At 42.8% G+C, this 27,926-nt stretch overlaps 2 protein-coding genes across 6 annotated transcripts in view; both read right to left on the reverse strand.

Moving 5' to 3' along the window:
• Window positions 1-1,308: 1,308 nt before the first annotated feature.
• Window positions 1,309-23,117, reverse strand: LOC120063189 (serine/threonine-protein kinase ULK1-like). 5 transcript variants are annotated; one of them, XM_039013401.1, is made up of 27 exons: window positions 22,551-23,113; window positions 22,322-22,414; window positions 22,193-22,234; window positions 18,701-18,733; window positions 18,545-18,581; window positions 17,096-17,269; window positions 16,704-16,777; window positions 16,497-16,598; window positions 15,246-15,304; window positions 12,658-12,740; window positions 11,676-11,726; window positions 11,389-11,480; window positions 11,092-11,224; window positions 10,711-10,771; window positions 10,450-10,536; window positions 9,955-10,077; window positions 9,673-9,830; window positions 9,516-9,586; window positions 9,270-9,403; window positions 9,024-9,139; window positions 8,551-8,682; window positions 8,196-8,356; window positions 7,887-8,071; window positions 5,312-5,430; window positions 4,351-4,508; window positions 2,115-2,250; window positions 1,309-1,985 (listed from the first exon to the last, which is right to left on the reverse strand). In XM_039013401.1, the coding sequence occupies exons 1-27, from the start codon at window positions 22,638-22,640 to the stop codon at window positions 1,921-1,923; spliced, it is 2,769 nt and encodes a 922-aa protein (XP_038869329.1). In that variant the 5' UTR covers window positions 22,641-23,113; the 3' UTR covers window positions 1,309-1,920. The 5 variants fall into 5 exon arrangements, 4 of the variants coding, with proteins under 4 accessions (XP_038869329.1, XP_038869328.1, XP_038869327.1 ...); XM_039013400.1 differs by having other exon boundaries at window positions 8,196-8,353; window positions 9,955-10,080; window positions 22,551-23,112; XM_039013399.1 differs by having other exon boundaries at window positions 9,955-10,080; window positions 22,551-23,112.
• Window positions 23,118-23,485: 368 nt separating this feature from the next.
• The window catches only part of LOC120062848 (adhesion G-protein coupled receptor D1-like), a 50,793-nt gene continuing 46,352 nt past the window's right edge, over window positions 23,486-27,926 (reverse strand). Inside the window, exons 14-22 of the mRNA XM_039012918.1 lie at window positions 27,654-27,765; window positions 27,320-27,473; window positions 26,516-26,582; window positions 26,218-26,284; window positions 25,973-26,064; window positions 25,710-25,836; window positions 25,550-25,591; window positions 25,330-25,422; window positions 23,486-25,223 (exon numbers count right to left, since the gene is read on the reverse strand). Of these exons, the coding sequence (XP_038868846.1) occupies window positions 25,128-25,223; window positions 25,330-25,422; window positions 25,550-25,591; window positions 25,710-25,836; window positions 25,973-26,064; window positions 26,218-26,284; window positions 26,516-26,582; window positions 27,320-27,473; window positions 27,654-27,765 (850 nt within the window). The 3' untranslated portion in view covers window positions 23,486-25,127. The remainder of the gene's footprint in view (window positions 25,224-25,329; window positions 25,423-25,549; window positions 25,592-25,709; window positions 25,837-25,972; window positions 26,065-26,217; window positions 26,285-26,515; window positions 26,583-27,319; window positions 27,474-27,653; window positions 27,766-27,926) is intronic.

Here is a 27,926-nt window from a genome sequence, read left to right on the forward strand (position 1 = left end):
CCCTCTTTGCACATCAACAGAGAATACAGGCACATAGTTTCTTAGTACAGGCGCTTTCTAGTACCTCTATGGGTGCTTATTCTAAGGTTCTTCAAAAAACCTAGCTATAGCCAATTGAGTATCTCTCATGCTACTTTAAAATATTGAGTGTTTATATTCTTTATTCCCTAAAACCAAGTGTGAAACCTTTCTATGAGTCACACAATAATACTTAGTCATGAGCTAGGACTATTCAAAATATTATAGTATATTTTACCTCTCTCTACCTACTAATGCCTCACATCAAAACATGCCTCCTCTATACTGTAGATCTGCATTTGGTCAAATGTTCTGTGGAGCAGCTGGCGTGTGTAGGCTAGAGAACAACAGAAACATCCCACAAAATGTAACATATATTTTAATCACTCTTACACAATATCCTCATATGAAACTGATTTTGGCAGCTTGGTTTTGGTGAACAAGAATAACATAGTCAAAGTAATTACTCAATATATTTACAAGGACATTTAATATTCAAAAGGTGCCTAGTCAAAAAGTCATTCGGAAAGTTGATACCATTTTCATTGAATGTAAAAACAGAAATAGGTCAATTCAAAGGCAGTCATAAAAACTAAATATTAAAACCAACCACTCCACACAAAACAAACCCCCCAGATTTATACAAAATCTTACTCAAAATATAAAATACAGGACAGGTTTTCTGTACTGAAGTTTAACCTATTATTTCTTTGCCTCATCCAAGCCTATACATTACTGATCATTCACTAATATTTGTGAAAAAACAGACAAAAGCATGCAGCTCGATATGGTGCTGGGAAAGAGTGGCTTGAAGATTTGACACTCTTTACAGAAGATTAAGATCTCTACAATACAGTAATGACATTCTCTGACAAGTTCCTAACAGTTTATGAATAAGTCTATCATAAATGTATTTGTGCTACAGTGGCTTGTCAAAAACATACACATTGCTAAAAGCAGTAAAAAAAAAGACAGTAATCCTTTTTTTTAAATAATCTGCAACAAATTGGCAATACTTGGTCTTCACTTTCTCTTACACAACTTTCCAACTGCTGAAAAAGCTGCAATTTGTAACGTTTTGGGCGAAGACCAAATTCACATAGAAATGTGTGTTATAGATCTGTCTGACGTTGTCATTGAAAGCAAGTCTAATAAGCAGTAGATCCGTTCTATGTGCGCTATTTCTATGCATCCCGTTCTTAAGTTTCGTTTTTGTGTCTTTTATTTTTGGTTTTGTACACCAGCCTCAAACAGCTGAAAATGCAATATTTTTGGTTATGGAAAATATATTTCACAGCGGTTTATATGGTACAATGATTCTCTACACTATACTGCTTGTTTTATCACATAAACTGAAATGGTGGAGCGATTTCTGCATAGTGCATCTTTAAATATAACACCAGCTGGTACCAAAGATCTTTACCGAATTCCCTTCTATTATTGAGTGCCACCTGCTGTACATTAAATTACACTCTCAAACATCTATTACTCTCAAACAACTATTTCAAGTAAAATCAGCTAATTTGAGATTAAAATAATAACTTTGTCCAGTGAGGCCTGATAAATCCAGTAGATTAACAGTAACATACTACTGGCCTGGCATAACATACTGTAGCATGAAACACAACCACAACACACACTGCTCTCAGAGTGGAGTCGACAGAACCAACCCCACTCTTCTTCTCCTCTCTTCTGGTACTAAAAATGTTTAGTGCTAGGCTGTGGGTTGAGAGCAGCCATATCAGTGGTCTTGTTACTGAGCATGTTCAGTTCAAAGTGCTTATGTGTGTCAACAGTCCAAGGAGCTCCATCTTCAAATAGGACAGAGGGACATCAGAGGTCTGGAGGTGCTCTAACCAAGCTCAGAGGTTCAGCTAATATTGTAGCTATAGTCCAAAAGCCTTAAGCTAAATCACACTGTGCAGTCTGCAGAGCAGAGAGGAGGCGTCTCTCAATACACTGTTTACCTGACACCAAAACAAAGGGAGAAACACAGTGAGAGAGAGACATTCCTAATTCATATCTTCAAATAGATGTGTGTGTGCACATGTCGGCAAGTGTGTGGGTGCGTGCATGTGTATCTATAAGCTACTTACATTTATTTATGTTGTCGATGTCTGCCTGCTCTGTGATGGTAAGGGACAGGCCCTCCATGAGCAGAAGGGCTTTATGGTATCTCTGGATGGGCGCCTGGCCACGGTGGAACATCTCATCTAGGGCTGCTGACTGCACCTGGAAAATAGCAACACACACACTCAGCTATTAACATTGCTCTTACAATATTCTAACCACATCATAAATACTGCAGTAAAAGTAATGTCGTAAAATGATATTTACTCGATCTACTATCCATCGTATATCCTGTTGAGGACACAGAGGGCGCTGTTTTCACTTTGGGGGAAAATCGTGCCCAATTTAAACGGCCTCGTACTCAAACAATACTCAGTACAATATGCATATTATTATTACTATTGGATAGAAAACACTCTCTAGTTTCTAAAACCGTTTGAATTATATCTGTGAGTAAAACAGAACTCCTTTTGCAGCAAACTTCCTGACAGGAAGTGGAAAATCTGAAATCGATGCACTGTTCTAGGGCCTGCCTATTAATGGGCTTCATATATATCAGTATACATGCACTTCATACGTCTTCCACTAGATGTCGACAGGCAGTGAGAGAAGAAATGGAGTGTGTAATTTGATCTGGGCTCGAATAATAGCTTTCGGCATGACGTGTCACCAGTTTCCTGTTTTCTGGAGAGCGCGAGGAGGGACCTGGATTTGCCTTCTGATAAGCTGTCGTTATGGACGACTAATATCTCCGGCTTTGATTTTATTTGATACATGTGACAATATCATCGTAAAGTATGTTTTTTCAATATAGTTTTATTAGATTATTGAAATTTATTCGGGACGTTAGGCGTGTTGCGTTGTGTGCCTTTGTTCAGGAAGGAGAGCTTAGCGCCACTTTGCTAGCTTTCCGTGCTAATTGACTGGAGAAGAGGACATTCTAAATCCAAACAACGATTGTTCCCGACAAAGGACCCCTTGTACAACATTCTGATGGAAGATCAGCAAAAGTAGGACCCATTTTATGATGTTATTTCATATATCTGTCGTACATGTGAACTAGTAGTTTGCGGCCAGGTTTTGGGCACGCTCTCGCCATAACGTAAACTGCATATCGTAATGAAGTTATTTTTAGAATTCTAACACGGCGATTGCATTAAGAACTAGTGTATCTATCATTTCCTATACAACATGTATTTTTTAGTTATGTTTATGAATAGTTATTTGGTCAGAATATGTGTGTCAGAAAAATATCCGGACGTTGTGGGAAAAAGAAGCTACGTTAGCACAATGTATAACCACTGATTTCAGCTCTAAATATGCACATTTTCGAACAAAACATAAGTGTATGTATAACCTGATGTTATAGGACTGTCATCTGATGAAGGTTTATGAAGGTTAGTGAAAATTAATATCTTTTGCTGGTTTATTCCCTATCGCTAACGTGCCTATTGCTATCGCTAACGTGCCTTGATGAATGAATGCGGTAGTGTGGTAGGCTATTGTAGTAAGCTAATATAATGCTATATTGTGTTTTCGCTGTAAAACACTTAAAAAATCGGAAATATCGGCTGGATTCACAAGATGTTTGTCTTTAATTTGCTGTACACCATCGATTTTTCAGAAATGTTTTATGATGAGTATTTAGGTATTTGACGTTGGTGTCTGTAATTACTCTGGCTGCTTCGGTTCTATTTCTGACGGTAGCTGTGATGGTAGCTGCAATGTAAAACTGATTTATACCTCAAATATGCACATTTTTCGAACAAAACATAGATTTATTGTATAACATGTTATAAGACTGTCATCTGATGAAGTTGTTTCTTGGTTAGTTTGGTTGGTTCTTGGTTAGTTAGGTTGGCTTTGTGCATGCTACCGGTGCTGTGAAAAATGTCTGTCCTTTTTTGTATTTGGTGGTGAGCTAACATAAATATATGTGGTGTTTTCGCTGTAAAACATTTTAAAAATCAGACATGTTGACTGGATTCACAAGATGTGTATCTTTCATTTGCTGTATTGGACTTGTTAATGTGTGAAAGTTAAATATTTCTTAAAAATATCTTTTGAATTTCGCGCTCTGCCTTTTCAGTGGAATGTGGGAGGAGTTCCGCTAGCGGAACGCCGGAGCCAGACAGGATATCATACAATATGCATGTCCAATGATTGTTACACAATACTGAAGACCACTAGACAGAGAAAGAATGGGAGCACAGAGAGCACAGAAATGTACAGTACTGTGCAGTGAGAGAGAGGAGGCCTTACCATGGTCACGGTGTGACTGTAGATGAGTTTCTCTGCAGTGATTTTGCTCATGTGGTCCATCAGTCTCTGCTTGTTGAGGAGGAAGCTCTGCAGGCGGACGTTGAGGGACCGACAGGACGTCACACTGCTCTTATACAGCTCATTCATCTTCTTCATCACTACATACAGGAGAAATTACTTTTATTTAATACACTTTATAAAGCATGATCATTAGCCTCCTACAGTCTAAACCCTGTCTAAGCCGGGGAATCAAAAGGAAGTTTGTTCTGAGGTGTCTGTCCTATATCTGAGAATTCTAGGACACGATACATTTTTGGGGGGACATGTATTTATTAACCCTTTATTTTTGGCACTAAACTATCTCCATCAAAAAACTGGTACCAGGGGACCTTCAGACGAGTCTTGTGAAGCTTGTGGGCGTCCTAGAGCAAAACAACTGACATGGACGTGTTCGGGAGAGACTCACCTTTCCACAGAAGGGTCATATTAGTGTGTAGTCAAAATTGTTCGGACACTACAGACAGAAGTTGGAAGATCGGCTGTACCAATTTCAGAAGAATCCCAAGACGCTTGTGGGGGTCGTAGAGCAAAACGGAGAAACACCATCGTGATCGTGAGAGTCTCATCTTTCCAATAGTCTGTAGGCCAAACCGTTCGAATGCTACAGACGTTTTCGTGAGAAGACCGATTTTCGGGATGTCTCATGATCTGACAAACACCGTTCTAGCTCTGCAGATGTGGAAGTGCAACATATGCGGATGCGTTGGATTGAGACGCATCCAATGAAAAAAAAAACAGATCTCTTGCTTAAACTGATCGATTTTGATGGGGATAAAAAAAAAAATGCTAATTAGATTTCCACCGGGCCGCGGGGAAATCGACTCTAGGGATTAACAGGATTTAATGGCCATTTTTTCTGCACACATCAATTAGAAGAGGAAAATCTGGTCCCATGTCTCACCTTGCTTGACTGTAGAGGAGGGGAAGAGTCTGCCTTCTCTGATGTCCTCCATAGCAGTGTGTAATGCAGACGAAAGACATTCTGCAGCCTTCATGTACAGCACCAACTGCTCTGCATAGCTGCGATAAACACATTGTGAATACCAACGTTTGTAACGGAATTCCTCCTCCTCTTCATACGAAGAGGAGGAGTAGTGATTCGACCAAAATGCAGCGTGGTTATGTGACATAATGATTTATTAAACAAGACGAAACGAAATACACTTGATAAACTACAAAACAAATAAACGATGTAGACAGACCTGGACACGAACTTACATATAACGTGAAGAACGCATGAACAGGAAACAGACTACATACAAAACGAACGAACGAACGATACCGAAACAGTCCCGTGTGGCGTAACATACAGACACTGACACAGGAGACAACCACCCACAAACAAACACACGTGAAACCCCGGCTGCCTTAGTATGATTCTCAATCAGGGACAAACGATCTACAGCTGCCTCTGATTGAGAATCATACCAGGCCGAACACAAAAACCCCAACATAGAAAAACACACATAGACAACCCACCCCAACTCACGCCCTGACCAACTAAATAAATAAAAGAAAAAGGAACAATAGGTCAGGAACGTGACATAACCCCCCCCTTAAGGTGCGAACTCCGGGCGCACCAGCATAAAGTCTAGGGGAGGGTCTGGGTGGGCGTCTGTCCACGGTGGCGGCTCTGGCGCTGGTCGTTTGTTGGTGGGAGGGCACACGAGGAGTGTGGCAAAGCCGGGTAGGATACCTGAGCCAACTCCCCGTGCTTACCGTGGAGTGAGAGGGCGTCGTACTGGTCAGACACCGTGTTATGCGGTAAAGCGCACGGTGTCCCCAGTACGCGTGCTTAGCCCAGTGCGGGCTATTCCACCTCGCCGCACTGGTAGGGCTAAGTTGGGCATCGAGCCGGATGTCATGAAGCCGGCCCAACGCATCTGGCCTCCAGTGCGTCTCCTCGGGCCGGCATACATGGCACCAGCCTTACGAATGGTGTCCCCGGTTCGCCAGCATAGCCCAGTGCGGGCTATTCCACCTCGCCGCACTGGCAGGGCTACGGGCACCATTCAACCTGGTAAGGTTGGGCAGGCTCGGTGCTCAAGAGCACGTGTCCTCCTTCACGGTCCGGTATACCCGGTGCCACCTCCAAGTACCAGTCCACCGGTGGCAGCCCCCCGCACCAGGCTGTCTCTCCGGGTTCTCTCTCCAGCTGCTCCCACCTGTCCACCACGCACCAGGTCTACAGTGCGTCTCAGCCGGCCAGAGTCTGCCGTCTGCCCAGCGGCGCCTGAACTGCCTGCCTGCTCAGCGCTGTTTGAGCTGCCTGCCTTCCCAGCGCTGTCCGTCTGTTATGAGCCGTCCAGCCAGGACCAGCCAGAGCCGTCCAGCCAGGACCAGCCAGAGCCGTCCAGCCAGGACCAGCCAGAGCCGTCCAGCCAGGACCAGCCAGAGCCGTCCAGCCAGGACCAGCCAGAGCCGTCCAGCCAGGACCAGCCAGAGCCAGCCAGCCAGGAGCTGCCAGAGCCAGCCAGCCAGGAGCTGCCAGAGCCAGCCAGCCAGGATCCGCCAGAGCCAGCCAGCCAGGATCCGCCAGAGCCAGCCAGCCAGGATCCGCCAGAGCCAGCCAGCCAGGATCCGCCAGAGCCAGCCAGCCAGGATCCGCCAGAGCCAGCCAGCCAGGATCCGCCAGAGCCAGCCAGTCCGGTGCTGTCCCTCAGTCCGGTGCTGTCCCTCAGTCCGGTGCTGCCCCTCAGTCCGGTGCTGCCCCTCAGTCCGGTGCTGCTCCTCATTCCGGTGCTGCCCCTTAATCTGATGGGGGTTATATGGAGGGTGGCCATTTTGAGGAAGCTACAAAAGCGGGTAGTGACTATGGTGGGGTGGGGACCTCGCCCAGAGCCTGAGCCACCACCGTGGTCAGATGCCCACCCAGACCCTCCCCTAGACTTTGTGCTGGTGCGCCCGGAGTTCGCACCTTAAGGGGGGGGGTTATGTCACGTTCCTGACCTGTTTTCTGTTAGTTTTGTATGTGTTAGTTGGTCAGGACGTGAGTTTGGGTGGGCAGTCTATGTTTTGTGTTTCTATGTTGGTTTAATGGGTACCTGATATGGTTCTCAATTAGAGGCAGGTGGTTTTCATCTCCTCTGATTGAGAATCATATTAAGGTAGGTGGTGTCACATTGTTTGTTTGTGGGTGGTTGTATCTCGTGTCAGTGTTCGTGCCACACGGGACTGTTTTCGGTTTTGTCACGTTTTGTTGTTTTTTGTATGTTAAGTGTTCAGTTCGATTCATTAAAATATCATGGACACGAATCACTCTGCTTATTGGTCCGACCCGTCTCGCCTCTCCTCGTCCGAGGAGGAGGAAGAATATTACGACGATCGTTACAACGTTAACTTACACAAAAAGATTATTCCCCCAAATAAAATAAATACATCTTGAAGTACTAAAAATACATCATTACGGTGTGATTTAAAAAAAATAGGTCCAATTTAAAGCTCAGGGAATCAATAACAGAGATGCATCCCCTCACCCCCACTCCCGACTTAGAAGACTGATCTGATCAGCCACCAGGCTTTGCTGCAGGAAGGACACATCATGAGCATCCTCACTGGTCTCACTCTCAAGTCCAGTGTCTTTAGAACTGGCTATCTCCATGACACAGTGGACAAAGGCAAGAGTGAAGCGCAGGTTTCTCAGGCCATCCGTATGCCACTGCTGTGAAGGAGAGACAGAAAGCATAGCATTTTGTCAACAGTCTAGTTTCTGGCAATGTGCAAACTGATGAATACATTCATGTACAGAGATCTAATATATTATGAAGGAGTGTTTATGTGTTTACCCCCATCAGTGTCTCCTCTGGGAGCTCTGGAGGGTCAAAATCTATGGCCCTGTCTGGGCTGGCTGTCATGGGGTGTGTTAAATGCTGGTAGTTAGGTACATCTCTATGGGTTCCTCTGCTGATTGACCAGGATGGGCTGACATAGCTGGGGGAACCCACTGCTAAGAAGAAATATCAAATAATAAAATATGAAAAAGTTATTTAATAGCATTTAAAGCATTTCTCCCTCTCTGCACATCCCATTACATAGACCCTGATACCATGCTTGGATTCTGAATGTCTAAACAGACTATACTGATCTAGTATGAGAACCAAATAAGAAACCCTTCTAAGGTAGTTGTAGATCCCTATGTACCTGAGAACGTCCTGGTGGGATTTGGTGGGGTCCCGGCGTTTCCTCTGGATGGAGATCCGCCAGTGAACACGACTGAGGTGGGACTGCCTGAGGCTAAGGTTCCTGCAACCCTCAGAGCACCACTAGTTGGAGCTGTAGGAACACATCAGGGGGGAAATGGTGTCTACTGGCTGAACTGTCATGGACATTGATCATGAACCTCCAATGCAAATGTATGGTCATATACCCACTGACTTGCAGTCAGGAACATTATCAAACATTTACTTTTCTTGTCAAGCCTCACATGGGTTATAGATAAGGTTTGTCCTGGATAGATTAAGACCCTACCTAATATATGAAAAGAGTGGGCAGTAGCACAATTACATAAAGCCTAACCCGTGGCCAATAACAGGCTTACACAATTAGAAACAAACAATACATTTTTCCACAGCTCAAAATCCAATCTCCTTGGTTTGCCCATGGTGCCCTGGTACCTGTGGTGTCCATGGACCTCTCAGTGTAAAGGCTCTCATTACTTCCTCCATCCAGCAGCTGAGCTCCAAAAGCAGCCTTCAGCAGCATGTCAGACAGACGGCCTGCACTCAGAGACCTGGACACACAGATACCTTCAGAGGGCCTCAGCAGACACGTTTAATCATTAATCAATCATACCTTAAGAGAGAGCCCACTACCACACTTATGGATATCAGATAACCAGTATCTGTAGAGCTGGTTTTAACCTTTTGAAGGGGCCCTTCCTCTTCCCTGTGGCCCTGCTGATGTGGCTCAGGTCTGATACTGTCCGTGTTCGGGTGGGAATGATGGGCAAATCCTCAAAGCTGGTGGGCCGGGGGAATTCATGTGGAGGCGTGGCCTAAGTAGGAATCAGGAAAATAACAACATGAGAATGTTGTATTATAGAGTAACTACTTCACTCATGAGCTTGCAGAAGAGACCACTAAATGTGACATTGTTCAGTGGATGACCTGAGGGCTCTGTTGTCCTGTCCAGGTCCTGAAGCGACCAGTCTGCTCTGGGGTCTCTGGGATAGTGCCCACTGGGGGAAGAGAAGTGAAGAAGCACATGTTACGGTGAGTATTGTAGTAATGCAGTAATGGAGGTCTGAGGGGATTCCTACTGTACCTTGTGGAGAGGGCTGGTAGGGTCTGGCCCCTCCAGCTGACAGCCTGCGGTGGCTGAGCACTGCCCCCCCGGGGCCTGATGGGAGAAGAAGGGAGGCTCCAGTCTTCCTACTCCCTGGGGAACTGCCACTACTACTATCAACACAGCACAGGGTGGCCCTGAAACAGATGTGTAACATGTCCTCAACAATTTCCAGAATACACCTCCACGGTAGAAATGCCCCACAGAGCGAGAGCAAGATTGACAGACACAAGAGACAGAGAAAGTGATAGAGATATGTACCTGGTTGAGCCATGCAGGCCAGCGGGGTGTAGGTTTTGTTCTATGCGCTGGTAGTTGTGGATCTGTGTTGGGACAGGAATGGGCACAGACTGGCTGTAGTTACTCCCATTGAACTCTGCAGGCCTGCTGCACAGACAAAAAGGGAGGGGAGAGAGGAAAAGGATGAGTACACCTCAGTGATTTTGTGGGATTGAACACAGTGGGGGGGTTGAAGGGAAACAAACACAGTAAATGCCTGTAAAAACACTACTTTTTCCCTCATAAATTTGTATCTCTATTAAGTTAGGACAGGTCCATTCTCCCTTTCTCTCACGATGTTTGTAGTATGACAAACACTAAAGGATGTTATAATTTGATACCTATCAGTTAAACAGGAGTGTGCTTTATACTAAAGGCTGGTCAGATTAAAGGAGGGTGAGATGGACAAATGCTGTGAAACTTGTAATAGCCCAGGTTTACTCCCCATCTGTCCCCCTCAGTCAGCCCTGCTCTTACCTAACAGGATTAGGGGGACAGAGGGGTGAAGAGGGGGGTGGTGTCCTGCCTAGACTCCCAAGTACCCCAGCAGCCAGCAGAGAGCTCCTTTATCATCAAGAAAAAGGTACAGGACAGAGTCAGTCAGTGTTACCCACTATCTACTTGCTGCTATAAGGACCTCTCATAACCATCTCCATTGTACAGGTTTCTACAGTAGGACTATACATTTCCTGATATTAAATACAACAGAGTTATATCATTCTCCTGTACTCAACTTACCCACTGTACAACATGCTGCCCTGGACAGGTGACCCATCTCCCATGTCACATGTGATCTCACCTGGAGGTAACAAAACAGGATCCAGGGACAAATCAGTCACATGCGTTTACAGCATTAATCAAACCCATATCAAGAACACAATGCTGGTAGAGAGAGAGAGAGAGAGAGAGAGAGAGAGAGAGAGAGAGAGAGAGAGAGAGAGAGAGAGAGAGAGAGAGAGAGAGAGAGAGAGAGAGAGAGAGAGAGAGAGAGAGAGAGAGAGAGAGAGAGAGAGAGAGAGAGAGAGAGAGAGAGAGAGAGAGAGAGAGAGAGAGAGAGAGAGAGAGAGAGAGGGGGAGGGGGAGGGGGAGGGGGAGGGGGAGAGAGAGAGAGTGTCTTACTGGGGAACTGGGCAGGCACCATGACAAAGTCGTCCGTCTCAGAGGAGGTGTTCCTGCTGTAGTGGAGGGCTGTGTACCGGGAAGGGGTGGGCTCGGCCTTGGGCTGGAGTCTCTGCAGCACTGCATCGGAATGCTGAAGGGGAAATATCTAATATTAGACCCTAGGTAACTGGTATTGGTAGCAGATCATTTCCCCTTCACATTATAAAGCATTGGGCTGAGCACTTGGAAAAGTGCTATATAAATCCTATTCATCATCGTTATCACTCCCCAGAGAGGAGTGAGTCCCCCACTCACTTGAGGGGAGGAGGCCAGGTGAAAGGTGGAGGAGCTGCTAGAGGAGCTGGCAGACCCAGAGCTGGGGTAGGAGGGCATGGGCACCGGAGAGGCTGGAATGATGAAGGACACGGTCACTGTGGTACTAATCCCAACTACATACTGGGGGTCATGCCATGGCTTTGGTACTCTTTATTTAGGTACTAAATAACTTGAGTTGTACATTAGAACTCAATAATTCACACCTGTCCAAAATGCAGTTTTAATTCACAGAGCAATTTGCCTGTATGGCCTATAGGGATACTCACATTTCTTTGTGGATGAACTTGACTCCAGGAAAGGGTGATGGAAAAACTCATCTGTGTGAGTAAACAATGCCAAACAAATTGAAATAAGACGGACACTGCAAGGACTGATTGCAGTTCCATTCCAGTGAAAAAGGCATCAAAGCAGACAGGGCCACAGTGTCTCCACACCCCTCCGGTCTCAGCCTCCAGTATTTATGGTGCAATAGTTTATGTGTCGGGGGGCTAGGGTCAGTCTGTTATATCTGGAGTATTTCTCCTGTCTTATCCGGTGTCCTTGTGTGAATTTAAGTATGCTCCCTCTAATTCGCTCTCCCTTTTCTCTCTTTCTCCTCTCTGTCTTTCTTTCTCTCTTATCTCGGAGGATCTGAGCCCTAGGACCATGCCTCAGGACTACCTGGCCTGATGACTCCTTGCTGTCCCCAGTCCACCTGGTCATGCTGCTGCTTCAGTTTCAACTGTTCTGTCTGCGGCTATGGAACCCTGACCTGTTCACCGGACGTGCTACCTTGTCCCAGACCTGCTGTTTTCGACTCTATCTCTCTCTACCGCACCTGCTGTCTCTAACTCTGAATCATCGGCTATGAAAAGCCAACTGACATTTACTCCTGAGGTGCTGACCTGTTGCACCCTCGACAACCACTGTGATTATAATTATCTGACCCTGCTGGTCATCTTTGAACGTTTGAACATCTTGGCCATGTTCTGTTATAATCTCCACCAGGTACAGCCAGAAGAGGACTGGCCACCCCTCAGAGCCTGGTTCCTCTCTAGGTTTCTTCCTAGGTTCTGGCCTTTCTAGGGAGTTTTTCCTAGCCACCGTGCTTCTACATCTGCATTGCTTGCCGTTTGGGGTTTTAGGCTGGGTTTCTGTACAGCACTTTGTGACATCGGCTGACATAAAAAGGGCTTTATAAATACATTTGATTGATTGATTGAGACAGCAGTGCAAATGTTAGTGAGTGAGAGAGTGAGTGAGGCTAACCGAAGTCCATGCGCTCCTTATGGTTCCTTTGCAGCAGGCCCAGGAGCAGGTGTCTCAGGTGGACTGACGTCTCCCGTGGAATGCTGGGAGAAACACAGGTTTACAGGTTTCACTTTGAAAACATATTTCTTTAATGACCTTAAGACAAAACAAGCTGCGTGTTCAACAAGGACACAGAGTAATATCACACATTGGACTGTTTTTTGTTTGTGTGTATTGACTATTTATAAGATGATGTTTTGAGTGAGTTTATAATAGCAATAAGGCCCGGGGGGTGTGGTATATGGCCAATATACCACGGCTAAGGGCTGTTCTTAAGCACGGCGCAATGCGGAGTGCCTGGATACAGCCCTTAGTTGTGCTATGCTGGCCATATACCACAACCCCCTGAATTGCCTTATTGCTATTGTAAACTGGTTACCAATGTAATCAAAGCAGTAAAAATAAATGTTTTGTCGTACCCGTGGTATATGGTCTGACATACTAACGCTGTCTGCCAATCAGCATTCAGGGATCGAACCACCCAGTTTCTAACGCGTCGTGGAACACACCTTCCACGTCATGCATTATTTTCCAGAGAACGTATAGCCCTCATTGATTATCCCTTACTAAGCAATGTATCGGGTTGTTATGACACCCTGAGCTGTAATGTGGTGTGTGGTTGTGTTTTCCTAGCACTGAGAGCAAGACTGTGAGGTATGATACTGAGTGTGGCCGTGTGCCTGTGTTTATGTTAGAGTGACTCAGGGCATTTTGACACTCTGACCCTTACAAAAAAAGATTGCAGTTTTTAAACTGCAGTAAAAGTGCAGTAACTGCAGTCGACTGTGGTATTTTGGACGCAGTATTTGCAGCATACTGCAGTCAGACTGCACTCTGACCGCAATCTTTTTTTGTAAGGGGAGCCATGGTGTGTGTGTGTGTGTGTGTGTGTGTGTGTGTGTGTGTGTGTGTGTGTGTGTGTGTGTGTGTGTGTGTGTGTGTGTGTGTGTGTGTGATATATCTGGGTCATGTGGAAAGTGATAGCGGTGCAGTAGCAGGCAGCTAACAGCTGTTATAAATAGTGAAAAGCAAATACTAAACCCTGTAACCCACACAAACATCCCCATCCTTATCACAGGCTTTATCAGAGACAGAGTTCTACTAAACTGGTATTCCCCTGAGTGACACAAATACACAAGCTCACAAAGTAAAAGATAAAAATATAACAAATGCCTATGGCTGTTTTGCACTTCAAAGGGGATGAATAGGGGGATAATATTTGTGACCCTGAATAAGAGATACACAATTCTACAGCTGCACCATCGAGAGCATCTTGACCGGTTGCGTCACTGCTTAGTATGGCAACTACACCGACCTCAATCGCATGGCACTACAGAGGATGGTGCGGACAGCCCAGTAAATTACTAGGGCCGAGCTCCCTGCCATCCAGGCGGTGTGAAAGGAAGGCCCGGAAAATCATTAGACTCCAGCCACCCAAACCATAGACTGTTCTCTCTGCTTCCACATGGCAAGCGGTACCGGACTGACTCTATGCACATTCACTCTATGAACACTCTACACACACACTCACACTCCAACACACACACACTTAATTTTCCCACACACACATAACACCCACACACATTCATACTGACTCTACACACAAGTACACACACTCACATAAAATCATCATATACATTGCTGCTACTCTGTTTACCATATATCCTGATGCATAGTCACCTTACCCCTATATATATCTACCTCTATCTCTTCAGTATCCCTGTACATTGTAAATATGGTTTTGGCACTGACCCTGGAACTGATCCTGTATGTAGCTTACTTACTTTGTCGTGTTCTTCTTCTTTCAATCTCTCGTGTGTTTTTGTTCTACTTGACTTTTTAAAAATAGAACTAACTGCATTATTTGGAAAGAGCATGCAAGAAATGCATTTCACTGTACTTGTGTTTGTGCCAAACAAAAAAACAAAACAAAAAACAGCTGTAAAATAAAATCTCTTTCTCTGAGAAATTGTATTGAGCGCCTATCAGAGTCCAAAACATGTACACGTACGTACAACAGTGTTCTAGCATATTGGACCATTGTCTTTCATACTTTACGGATTCTCAGTGTGGCTCAAGCAATTTCTCCAACTGTCAACACTTTCAAATGAATAGAGGACATGTACGCGGAGCCGCGTTGGTTGGGAATCTTGGCGAGGTGTGCGTTTGGACTGTGCATACCCCGCGGATGGTGGTCTGAGAGCCGAGTAGCTATGTGTCACAATGGGATGCTGGACTATGGACTCTGCGTCTGTGGACTCTGAAATACGCTTTAGTATGAATAATATAATTGTCCTATTTTTTGGAGCGTACAATATAGCTCGGTGTTTGAATGATTTATTTTATACAGTCTTTTTTGCTCATCTTTATCAAGGGGGCCAATCATTTTGGAGGTGACTGTACATTATAGGGTTACCTAAAGTAATCTGTCAGTAAGCTGATTAGACACATAAGACAGATCTGCCTGTTTATGCTATCCTCACACCTAATCCTGTGTGTGTGTGTGTTTCGATTCAGAGCAGAGGCCTGCAGGTCTCACTACTAACCTGGGCTGGAGGTCCCTGTTTCTCTCATAGAAGAGACGCAGCTCCTGGGGGCTACTGGCCTGCATGACGAACACACAACACAGGACACACACACACATCCTGTCTGTAACTGTCTGTTAAAGCTGGAATACACACCTACCTGTTCACTTACAATCACATGCAATCACTTTTTTTATGAAACGTTTAACGCTTTGCCGCAAAATGAAATGAATGAAAAACTATTTCCAATAAAGAAAATTGCCTTTAAGAAATCAACTGTGATTTTACACTTCGGGTCAGAGGACATACAAGTTGTCATTTTATTAGTTCTCTTTCGTGGTTGGTTGTACACTGGATGTTCAGGACTTGTCGACTAAAACCAGGTGACATGGTCTAAGTGAACACTACACCATTACATGATCACCCTGCCACTGACCCTGTCTGCTCTGAACTCACTGGCCTGTCCTGGCATGCTTCTCTCTGAGTAATTGCTATTCAAATAATTTAATGCAGGAATAGCCCTATACCAAGTACAAAGGTTCAAATCTTCGAATTTCAGACAGCTTCAACCTAAAGCTAAATCATTACTGACATCCTAATAAACAGGCAGATCACTTAGCCTTTCAAGGAAAAATGAACATAAGTCAAACTATTCTCACTTGGCAAACTTGCTGACAGCTCTGTAGAACTCTCTCAAAACATGATTCAGCACAGCATCAATCAACCCTAACCACGTATGCCACAGTCCACCGCATAGAGTGGCCTCCTAGATGGTAGGGTTATAAACCCCCTGCCTGCCCTGGCTGTTGTGAAACAATGTTTACCCTGGTCTCAGCCATTTCCTCATCCACCTGGCAGCTTGGCTGTTTGTAACAGGGATCTTTCGGAACAAGTGGACACACTGTTCAGACCCCCAGGAGTAACATAACAGCAGGGGAACACACAGAGAGGCACTCAGTGTGCTGGGTGTGTGTGAACATGCTGTTTATCACAGGCTCGTGATGTGTTGTCGTACTTTATGCAAACAGCTGTCTTTCATATAATCTATGGTCAGTTCTTTCATAATATAATATGAACCACGGTAGTCAGCCTGTTCCGAAAAGGCATTAGAAATCGTAAAAGACCTATTAGAGGTTTCTTATGCAAGAGCATTCAGAGGTTTTAGAAAACATTTTAGATTAGCATGAGTAAGTCATGTAACAATAAAAAAAACTATACGTTTCCTAACATTCTTGTTTCCTAAAATTGTGAGTGTGTGTGTTTATCACTCACCTGAAACGGAGCTTTCCCAGTTAAACACTGGTACACTATGGTTCCTATGCTCCACAGATCGGCCTTGGCATCATAGTTCTGGGACATGATCACCTCCGGGGCCTGAGCACAGACAGACACAGCACAGTGGGTTAGGGTCACATGTACAGTATTTGACCATAAGGTGGGTTAGGATGTATACGTGTATGGGCAATAGGAGTTTCTCACCATATACATTGGGGAGCCACACAGAGTGGCTGCCATAGTGTTACACTGGAGGTGACGTGCAAAGCCAAAATCAGCTGGAGAGAGGGCAAAATCATCAGCCAAAAACACATCTCAAAACACATGTTTCCCTTATTTTCATTCTCTAACCCCACAATGAGAAATGTTTCTTTCTTTCAGAAGGGAAAACTGGAGGCTAAATGCTGGACTCTTTCCAAGTAAATGATTTGAGAGACTAGGGTAGCTGTATCCTTTAAGTGGCAATATGACAACTAACCGTCATTGATCAACAAACAAATCACTTCCCAACCACACCCTGCAGCAAAAACTGTCCAGCTTCTCCTTTGTGTACTTCATGTACAGTATATTACCCCAAAACATCCCAAAACACAAACCTATCTTGATGCAGGTGTTATTGGGGCTGGACCTGCGTCCCTCAGGGTGACAGAGGAGGATGTTCTGAGGTTTGAGGTCTCTGTGGAGGACACCCTGTTCTTTCAGCAACTTCATGGCCCCAGCTATCTGCAGGAGGAAGATCCGGATGGTGTCCTCACTCAGAGTAGCCTTAGCTGCAGTCAGAGGCCAAGCAGGAGAACATACATGGGAAATAAAGTCAGTAGGACAAGGGTCGTGACATTTGACAGTAGTACGGCTACTAATATATAGCTAGCTATAGGAACTTCTTCCAAAATGTGTAAAGGACAGGAATAACTAACTGACACCATAATCCCTCAAGCACCTCGGCTGTATTTTTAGCGTCCGTGTTTTTCCACCCTAGGAGAGGAGATAAGTCAGCGACAGATGGATGAGGTCATGTTGGTACTACAGGAGCCTTGCAAGGCGTGTCTGGGTGTTGGATGTGCCAACCTAAGGGCAAGGGCGAGCAGGCACAGGAGATGCAGGCAAATGTCTTGTCTTCAAAACAAGACACGCTTGCGTGATAGCAAAATCAGGCCACAACAGGCCTTCGATCTTTAAATAGACTCGTCGACCTACGCACACATGGTAAATTTAGTCAATGAGACCCCTGTATGCCCTCGGTCTAGTCACTGTTTCTAAAGGGGAGAGAGTGTAATAGAAGGAGGATATTGTCCGTTGATATTCTGCTAAGAGTATGAGAGGAGAGAATGTTTTATTCTGTTGATTTATGATGGTGTCAGTGGGAGGATTATTGTCAATTTTGGCTATGAGAGAGCAGACAAAATAGGGAGGTATATTCATTGCTCAATATTGTTATGTTACTCTAGGTCTGTGTGTGAAGGAGAGATATTTTCAGTGGCCTTGTGTTTCTTTAGTGAGTGTAGGGAAACATTCATTTTGGTGTTAATCACAAAAAAATCCTGTTCTGTATGTTGGGCTTAATTTGGGCCAAGCTCTTTAAGTATTTGTTGTACAGGCCTAGGCATTGTGTCAGCATGTAACCCACATCTAAATTATATGTCACATTGTTTTGCCCAAAGATGATTATGGTTCTACTTTTCATGATCTTTCAAAATAAAAGGATTACAAGTACTCAACAAAGTCCGCAACGAAGTCCTCAACAAAGTCTCTGGCAGATTTTATTACTATAACAATAGCTTATCACAATAACCTGCAACCAAATCTTTGTTTGGTTGGTCTTTATTTGACCCTGTTTCACACTAGCCAATGGTGTTTGGTTCTTCACTCTAAGCAATACACATGGGTATTAATACAGGCACCTGAAACACCTACAGCACAATCACAATGAAGGTGTTAGAATGCTTAAATGTTAAGATGTTTCAATTCCTTTTGAAGTTCAAACATGAGTTAAGAGGAGAGACACATTTGTCAAAGCTCTGTTTGTGAGGTGACAGTATACTCACAGTGGAGGTATTCTGCCAAATCTCCTCCATTGCAGTACTGGGAGCAGAAAATAATGGAAAATTTCATTAGATATAATTGAATTGTTTCTTTCTACAACCACTATTAATCCACATATACAGTAGCCTATACATAAAGCAAACCAGACTTCATCTTACCTCCATGACCAGATACACACACCCAGCCATTTCCTGTTAGAGAAAACATAAAACTCATTGATTGTGGTGACATAATATATCCATATAGATTTTTAAGATAGCAAACGTTGACTAAAACTGTGTATATTCAAAATACATTTACCCGGCAACAAGGGAAATAACCCCTACAGCCTTTGCAATATATAATTATTACTTTTGTTCTGTTCGTTTCCCCCCCAAGGCAAATTAATTCCATCCACGGTTGTTTTAAATTAGATATGCACTACAGTCCCAAGTGGGATGGGCACATGTAGTAGGTTTGAATAATGCATAAATGTAGAGACTATCCCATAAGAAACAAACGACACCACTTCATAATTTAGAGTGGGCTGGCTCCCATTTGGCCGATCATGCAGGGTTGAGCTGGCAGCAGAAGGTGAGAGGGTTAGGCTGTCAGTCCAAGCTGACTGCTATTGAATGGATTATAAGGGTGTGACTGGGAGGGGAATGAAGAAGTGATTCAGGTTTCACTTGAATTTATAAGGTTTTAGTAGAAACCAGTATCCTTTATCCCCACTGAGTACAGACATCAATTCAACATCTATTCCATGTTGGTTCAACGTAATTTCATTGAAATGACATGGAAACAACATTGATTCAACCAGTGTGCCCAGTGGGTCTTTTAATAATTAAACAAATATTGCTCAGTTACTCAAAGCAAATTGTCACATTTAGAGATACTATTACATTGTATCAATCAAATATCACCCAAACAAAATGGAACTGAGATAAAATGGGCTTGAGTAAATGTTAGATACATTACATGACAGCTAGCGACATTACAGTAGGACAAAAGCCCTTCCTTTCATGTATCCATATCACCTAGCAGGTGTTAGGTCTCTAATCATTACTCATTAAGTTGCTGAAGACTGTTCCTGGGGAGATTTCTGCTGACTGAGCTCCTTGTCTGTTGTCTTAAGCCATTACTTAGCTTGCAGGCCGGCTGCACCCTGCCATCTGTTTAGGAACAGTGGACCCAAACAGATCAGCAAACCATCTAATGTCTGTCTGGTGACGGCACCATTTTACAACCACATTTTAAGGGAGGACTGCCAAATACAGCTGCAGCCCCATACAATACCTGAGATGGGAACATTGAGATACTCACCTACATGCAAATCTGATAAGTTTATTCATTAACCAGATGCCAACTGACAGTAATGGATATGTTATAACAATGTATCAGATTAGATGTCTCACCTTTACTGGGATTGGATTGGCTAGTAAAGAAATCTATAGATTGATTGTTCTGGTCCAACAGCTGGCTTCAGCAACGGCTCTTCTTCTAAGGCCAGCTGCGACTTGGGACATGAAAATCTCACCTACTGTAGGGTACTGTAGCACTCAGCCATAAACCATAAACTGGTCTACACGTGAAAGTTTGGAAAGTTGTTCTTCTGCTTCACATGGGAATATTTTTACAGAAACCTCTAGGCCCCTCAAACTCAACTCTGGACCTCAAAGCCAGTCCCACTGCGTTTTCTTCATTGTTCCCCTATAATCAGGGACTGATTTAGACCTGGGAAACCAGGTGTGTGCAATTAATTATCAGGTAGAACAGAAAACCATCAGGCTCTGGATCTCGTAGGGCAGGGTTCATCAACTAGATTCAGCCGTGGGACGATTTTTTCTTGAGTGGATGGTCAGGGGCGGAACATAATTACAAATCATTTGACCGCAAATTGACCGCAAGAAGCCCAAACAGATACAATATTTCAAACCTTGCTTACATTTGTATATGATCTCTCTATTATGCATGGGAATACTTGGGAACAGATTTCCAAAATTAAAATCACTTGGAGCTGATTTCCTGATGTTTTTACAGTCTTTTATATCCAACAATGAATTATTATTATTATTCTTATTTTTGCTCAGGAAACATGGGAGGACAAATTGGCCCACTGGCCTCCAGTTGGGGAACCATGTTACAGGGTAAGAGTTGAATAGCCCTGCTCTAGGCCAAAAGTACTCTCTGGATCTTGTAGTTTATGTGGATGTAGGGTACGAGGGGGTAACGAACCCCCCTAAGAACAATTTCTAATTGCTGACACAAAAAGCAATGTTTTGAAAAAAATTGTATGTGGATCAAGGTCATGCTAAGGCGAATAAACTATAAAGGGAAATAAATGGCTACAGTTGAAACTTTTTTATTTATTTCCTGAAATGTTGTTTTTAGAAAAGGGGCATTTTTTTAAAGTCGCGGTAGAAGATTATGGCATAGGGTTTCATACAAGTGTGTTAAAATCCATTTAATCAGTTTTATTTAGAAATGTCTTTAATAAGTAGTACTTAAAAGCTAAGTCTAGTTGTCTAATTGTAATTATTAAAATAAAATATGGCGGGGGGGGGGGGGGTGTTGCACATGTCACCATTAATATCTGCACTATGAGGAGATTTGATGTAGTCCCTCTTATTAACTCACCTGCACATGAATTTATTTTGTTCTTTCTTTGTTAATCCTTTTCCATACAATCCATTATGTACAATTACAGTAAATATTATTTGAATAATGCAGGATTTTAAATCCCAGCAGTCTTTAAAATGACATTCAGGAGCAAAAAGTTTTCAATAGCTGTTTTTAATATAATATTGGAATGGAATATAACATTAAATAACATTGGAGTAACATTGATGTGGCAACTCTCTTATGCTCTGCTATTGCATGATTCTAATCTGTATGTAGGTCACAAAAAAAGCTATCCCCAGTAAAATTGGAGCACAACTCACTAGCCCACCTACTGCACTGCTCACACCTACAGTAATCCAGTCCCCACCTGTGACTAAAAACAGGGGGTGAGATGCTAATGTAAAAGTTCTCTCTTAAAAACGTAGCTAGCGATCCAGCAGTATGACATAAAATGCTGTGTAAAATAGCTAAAAGGCTATAAAGTAACATTAACTGTAAAGCTATCAGCCACTAGTGGAAACATTTACAACTGCAATTAAGTTACATTATATTTTATAATGTATTTTACCTCAGACGATCTGGTAGTAATGTTGCAAGCTTGCCCCAACACACTCATCCGACATATTAATAGTATTAATACTTTACTAAAAAAGTAAATACATTTTTCTCTCTAAACAAGTGGATTATTTATCTTAAGGCTTTCCTACTTGTATATTTAAAAAACTTGGTGACATCTTGTGGTCTTTATGTGAATTACGGGGGGGAGGGGCAGTTACCCCAGGGGGCTAGTTACCCCCTAGTACCCTACGTGTTATCTATATCAGTACTTAACATAAACGCCCATCAACAGAGTATGAGCGAATGAGATGCAATGTTCTGCATTCGACACATCGAATGTCAACAATTGCGCACGTGAGAGCAGGTTTGGGAAAAGCTGTTAGTCAGTTTATTGTGTAGAACTAGAACAGTGTGTGATGATACCGACATGTACAGGTAGGCTACATGTGTGTCAAAAATACATAATGATGTTGAAAATCGACACATACCTGGAAGTCAAGTAGTCCAACGATATTCTCATGTTTCAGTTCCTGTGTTGAGGAAGAACAATTTAATGGTTAATTTGCCTAGGTCTGGACTTACATTAATTGCATCAAGTTCCGTCGTCAAATTCTTACCTTTAATATTTTAATCTCTTTTCCTAAGAGGGAATGGGATTTTGCCAAGTTCTTCTTGTTAATACATTTCACAGCTACTTCCAAGTCATGTCTCTTAAAAAGGCAAAGGGAAAGGCAGAAGATGAACGGCTATACTATCCACGCATGCCATACAATCTCTCAATAAAAAAATGTATATAGGACTTATCTCACCCTGGTTATAACATATGTATAATAGCATACAAATTACCTCCTTATGTCTCCCTTTGAACACCACGGCAAATGCACCATGTCCAATCAGGTCTTTCCTGTTGAACTCGAATTTCCCAATAGTCTCCATACTGTTCAATAATAATAACAACAGGTGCTGTGTATATCCAGGTGGAATCAGGATGTTGACGTTACCACCGGAACAATTTGGAAGTCGCCACCGTTCAACTCCAGACAGCAAGAGAGGTGTCTAGATCCTTCAAGTCTCTCCCCGATTAAAAACCCTAACACTTCTTGAATCATGACGGTTTCATTTAAAATATCAATATCCTATATTCAAAGTTGTTGTCACCATTATGCCTTTATATAAAAAGCTACAAAACGACAGATCTCATATAGAAAAGACTGAAAACTGTTTACAAAAGAGAAGAGTCGATTTCCCCTCGTTAGTTGGATATAAGCTCCAAAGTAGTCTATATGAATTCTCAAAACGTAAGTTTTCTTTACACAGACAGATAAGTCACCTTTATCCAGACACTGTAGGCTATACTGGTTACATTTGTTGCGAGTCTTCACCTATCACGAACAAACGATCCCACAGTAGTTATTCATATCCCTGGGTGTGAGCATGCGCAATAGGAGTTGTAGCAGTGTTCACCTAGTCAGAAACATGAGTGCCACGGGCGCGCATTAATAACTTGTCTAATCATCATGGCCACAGGTTGCTTAACCTAACGCAACGCAATATCAGAGCACTATGTGTATGTCATTTTCACACATGAAATAATGCCTTGTCTACCACAATCCTTTTCTTTATTTTAGCATTGCCACTTCTTAGGCCTACTGCAGTTTCAATACTTCCAATAGATAGCGCACGTGAGACGGTATTATTTTTTATTCGTTTTAACATACAGTAGGAAGGATATTGGGGACTGTTGAGAGAGGAATTACATACAATACGTTTTCATGTTTGTCTTTTTATTCAACAAACTTGAACACAGAAAGTACCTTAGAAAACAAGCAAAAGACAGGCCATAAGATGATGGTCTGTTCTAAAATACTGAAAAAAGACAAGTCATAGGAAGTGTTTTTAAATGATTTCATACAGCAAATCCTATTGTAGGAGACTAAGTGTTGGTACAGTGTCAGAACCATCAACATCTCATCAGACATTTCTCTCCAATCTCACAGTGAAACTCAACAAAAGACAATTTGCTGGGCCTCAATTCAAAGTCCCACTCTTGTGTTTGTGAAAGACATGAATATGCTAGCCTATAACTATGTATCCTCTACTCAAAGATAAAGCATAAAACATCTAATGATCTACGTAATTTGAAAAGTTAAATGGAACACTGATTTAAAAAATTCACAGAATTGTGTCTAACACAATTAATACTTCTCTATTTTAAAAAAAAACATGAAATACTGCAGCTTACAGAGACATGAGGTACATTATGAAATACCATTGTCAACTCATCTTCATCGTAAGAAGAAACAACACACAAAGAAAACATCAAAAGAGAGACAGGTATCAAACATTGTGAGTATTTCGAGTGACTGCTCTGGTGCTTTGCAAAAATGTTAAGAATCACAAAATCCATAAATAAATACATTAAACTGTGTTTTTTTTCTTCATTTGATTACACTTTTTACATTAGTGAAAGTATTCTTCCTTGTATCAACTATCCCTACGATAAGGCACATGTTTATTTGGGGCTAGATTTAATGTTCTGTACTTTCTGGAAATTAAATATTTCAAACAGAAAATAATTGTCATTTATTATTTTCATTGGTTCAACACATAATGCTTAGTGTGCCATGCAGCCAGGAGCCTGTGATAATCATGTATTAGAATAACCATTCTGAACCAGAACAAACCGATTACCAGGCTGCTACTAGCCTCTTTGTCATAACCATAATACATACTGAAAGTAACTATAACACTCCAAAAAGTAAAAGCTACACTATGTTTACATATCACAAAATATACCAATGCAAAACATTGGATAGCCTCTGGTCAAATGGATCATTATTCATGAAAAATACTTGGGTAGAAACATTTCAAGACATTATACACAATATGGTGGACAAAAACTAACAGTTAATGGCATGCTTTAAATCCTCAAGGTTAAGAGCCATTATAATCTCACTCTGTTCCCAAACCATGGGTCCCCTCAGAATTCCCTTCCCTAAATGGGTCTGGCCAGCTGTCTTTTATAAGAGATAGGCACAGTCTGAGTCTGTTTGTCATCAGGGGGAGATTACAGTATGTTCCATTTGGGGTTACATCTTTACATCAAATCATTGTAATGTTGAAGGAGTAAGGGAGCGGGAGGCTGTGGGCTATGGAAGCTAAGCTCAGAGATGCCTGTAAGAATGGATACTCACTGTCATTGTGTATAGAGGTCTGAATGAAGACGCATGACATCCTGACTATGCAGCTGAACCACAGCATACCCCCTTATCTAAAGCTTTTCATTTTGAGTCATATATCACATATAACAGTGGACAACAGCACAATGCTTTAGCCAGTGTCTGTCAATGAATCTACACTAGTCAACCCCTGGTTGGCATGGCATCCTATTTCCGCCCTTACTCGAAGTGATGCCCTCCAGTTTTAGACAGCAGAGAGGTCGATCCGATTGGCTGAGTTGGTGCTTTTGTCCCATGTGTTCATCTTTGTGGGGCTCGCCCCTCCCCTGTTTCCATTCATCTACAAGAGAAAAAGGAGAGCACACACTTGATCTCACATTCAAAGTTATAAGTTGAATTTACTTCTTTCTTCTTAGCCAATTAGACCCCTCTATCTTGGTACTCACAACGTCAGAATTGAAGGGTTTCACATTGATGTTGCGAATGGAGCTGCTGGTTAGAGACCACACCTTGGTTTTGTGCTTAAAGGCAGCTCTGACCTACCGCAAAACAGCACAACCATGAGTAGGACCAATAACAGATGCAATGTTTCATAAATCTCCCCAGACATATTAGAAACAAAACAAACTATATCAACACTATAACAACATGAGGGGTGTGCCTTACCTCAGAGTTGAGAAGACAATGGAACAGGAAGATAAAGAATCCCTTTAGAGAGAAAAATCCACATGATTGTAGTCAATTACTGTATATAAAGGCGATTGATAAAGACATTTTATGAAATGTATTAGATTGCATAATGGCACATTTACAGTACGCTACTTACCTGTAATGAGTTGAAAACAGCAAACATGTACTGGAACATCAGTGCGTGATCGTTGATGGCCAGTACCCCAAAGATCCAGGAGATGCCCAGAATAGGAAGGAGCACAGCCACTGCCTTTGCAGTCAGCCTATACACACAGAGAGACACAGACACACTAAATGTCAGCTATCTATAGTGTATTAATGTCAGTCTGACTGAGTCAGAGTTTGGATAGCATCATCACCATGATGGTTTCAGCCCTAAGAACAGAGATGATGACTTACTTGACTGCGTTGGCATCGCCATGAACCTTGTAATTCTCTGAACTAATACGAGAGATGATCCTCGTTACAGATATAAGAATCACAATATTCACCTAAGTAATAGAGAAAACAACACATATCAGTTAATGTCTAAATATCACTTCATGAACAAAAAGCTTGAGCTCCAGTGATTAATTAGCTGTAAATTGTAAACTAAAGAACGGAAATAAACAAACAGTTAGTGGTGATTTCTTCAGTTCTCTTACCACAATGACAAACAGTGCTGGTGCCACAAACGCCCAAATAGCCCCATTCTTCAAGGACAGCCAACAGCTGAGGGAGGGAGGAGAGAGATAACAAGCTTGGTCGACATCTCTCACATTATACTTCCCATCTCCAGTTACTCTGTAAACTACTTATACATAAATATGCCTAGATACATATCTCTTAATTCATGGCAGTTTCATGGCACCAGTATTGATATTTTAACTATATCCAATGGCACAGAGTGCTGCCAAGTAGTTTTGAATGTCCAGGTTGGAGTGTGTTGACTCAGTGACTTACTTCCCAACCTCTCCATAGCTGTCCAAGGCTGATGTCATAGAGACCACACATATCACCAATGGAGACCCTGGGAGAAGAGAGGACATGTTAGTTACAAGATAATGAAAGTTAGCAAGACCGACAGTGGAGGACACCGGATGTTTTTTAATTCCCACCAACATGGTTCTAGTCTTGGTCATGCTTTCATCTGTTTTAATGAGTTGCTAAGTCCACAGAGATTTACAGACTTCCCCAGCAAAGAACAATTAAACTGTTACGCTAAAGGAGGAAATGAAGAATAAAGGGTCAGAAGCCTGATTTCACTGCTAACAACAGGAGCTGTAAATTACCAAATGGCAGTGTTTTTTTTTTTTTACTTAGGCTGGACACATCTACACTACTTAATTTGCTGTTGGCCACAAATCGCAGCATTACTTCGGCCAACAACATATGAAATGATAAAAATGGGAACTTATTTCTATTAATCACTCCAGCATGTGGAGGAGGCGCAGTGTTCCCAGACAGCTAAAAGGAACACACTTACACACGCACACACATTCTCCTGTCTGTCTGTCCACTCTGGCTAACAGAGACCTGGGAAGTCTGAAGGCCAAACTAGAGGTCTGCTAAAACCAGACCTTAAAGGTTAATTTTAATTGTGGGAAACATTGTTCATGATTGGTCTTTTGAAGCACAGCATATTATTGCATGTAGCTGCAGGTGTACGTGGAAAACCGATTGATCCAGTTTGAGATTAATAAAAACATGAGGATCATTAAGACATTTGTGCCTAAAAAGGACCGTTAATACAGTTACAAGACGTACCCCAGCCAATCCCATAGTAGTAGAAATGCTTGCTGCCCTCTGAGCCGAAAACCTTGATGACCATGCTGTAGAGGTGCAGGCCCTCCACCAGCATCCAGGCAAACGCACTCAGGAAGAAGAAGTGGAGCAGCACAGCCATCACCTTACAGGGCAGCTGAGAGAGGAGAGGGGTTAAAGGTTAAAACTAGGGCACAGGGTGCATCATTATCTCTGTCAGCACGCTCTGCCTCCTCTTCTTTATCATCACCATCATCATCATCATCATACAGTAAGTGCAAATCACTTCCTGGTTCTAGCCAATGAGATCCTCTGACTCTAGTTATGAGGTGCTTACCGTGCCTGGGTCAAAGCAGAAGCTGATGAGCAGCAGGATCTGGGCCACCAGGATGGCAAAGGACAGGTTGGCATGGATGTGGTAGCGTTGGTTACGGATAGTGCTCACTGACCTGCAAGGCCAAACACAAATAAAAACATTGAATATTACAAGAAATTTATAAAATAAGTTTGATGTAACATTTAATCATAATGGGGCGAATACCACTCATAAAGAGCATGTGTGACACACAGCACATGTGAGGGGCTTTGATACGTTTATTTTGATTGAGTC

This window comes from Salvelinus namaycush, chromosome 18 (genome assembly GCF_016432855.1).
Source record: "Salvelinus namaycush isolate Seneca chromosome 18, SaNama_1.0, whole genome shotgun sequence".
In the NCBI taxonomy this organism is placed as follows: Eukaryota; Metazoa; Chordata; class Actinopteri; order Salmoniformes; family Salmonidae; genus Salvelinus; species Salvelinus namaycush.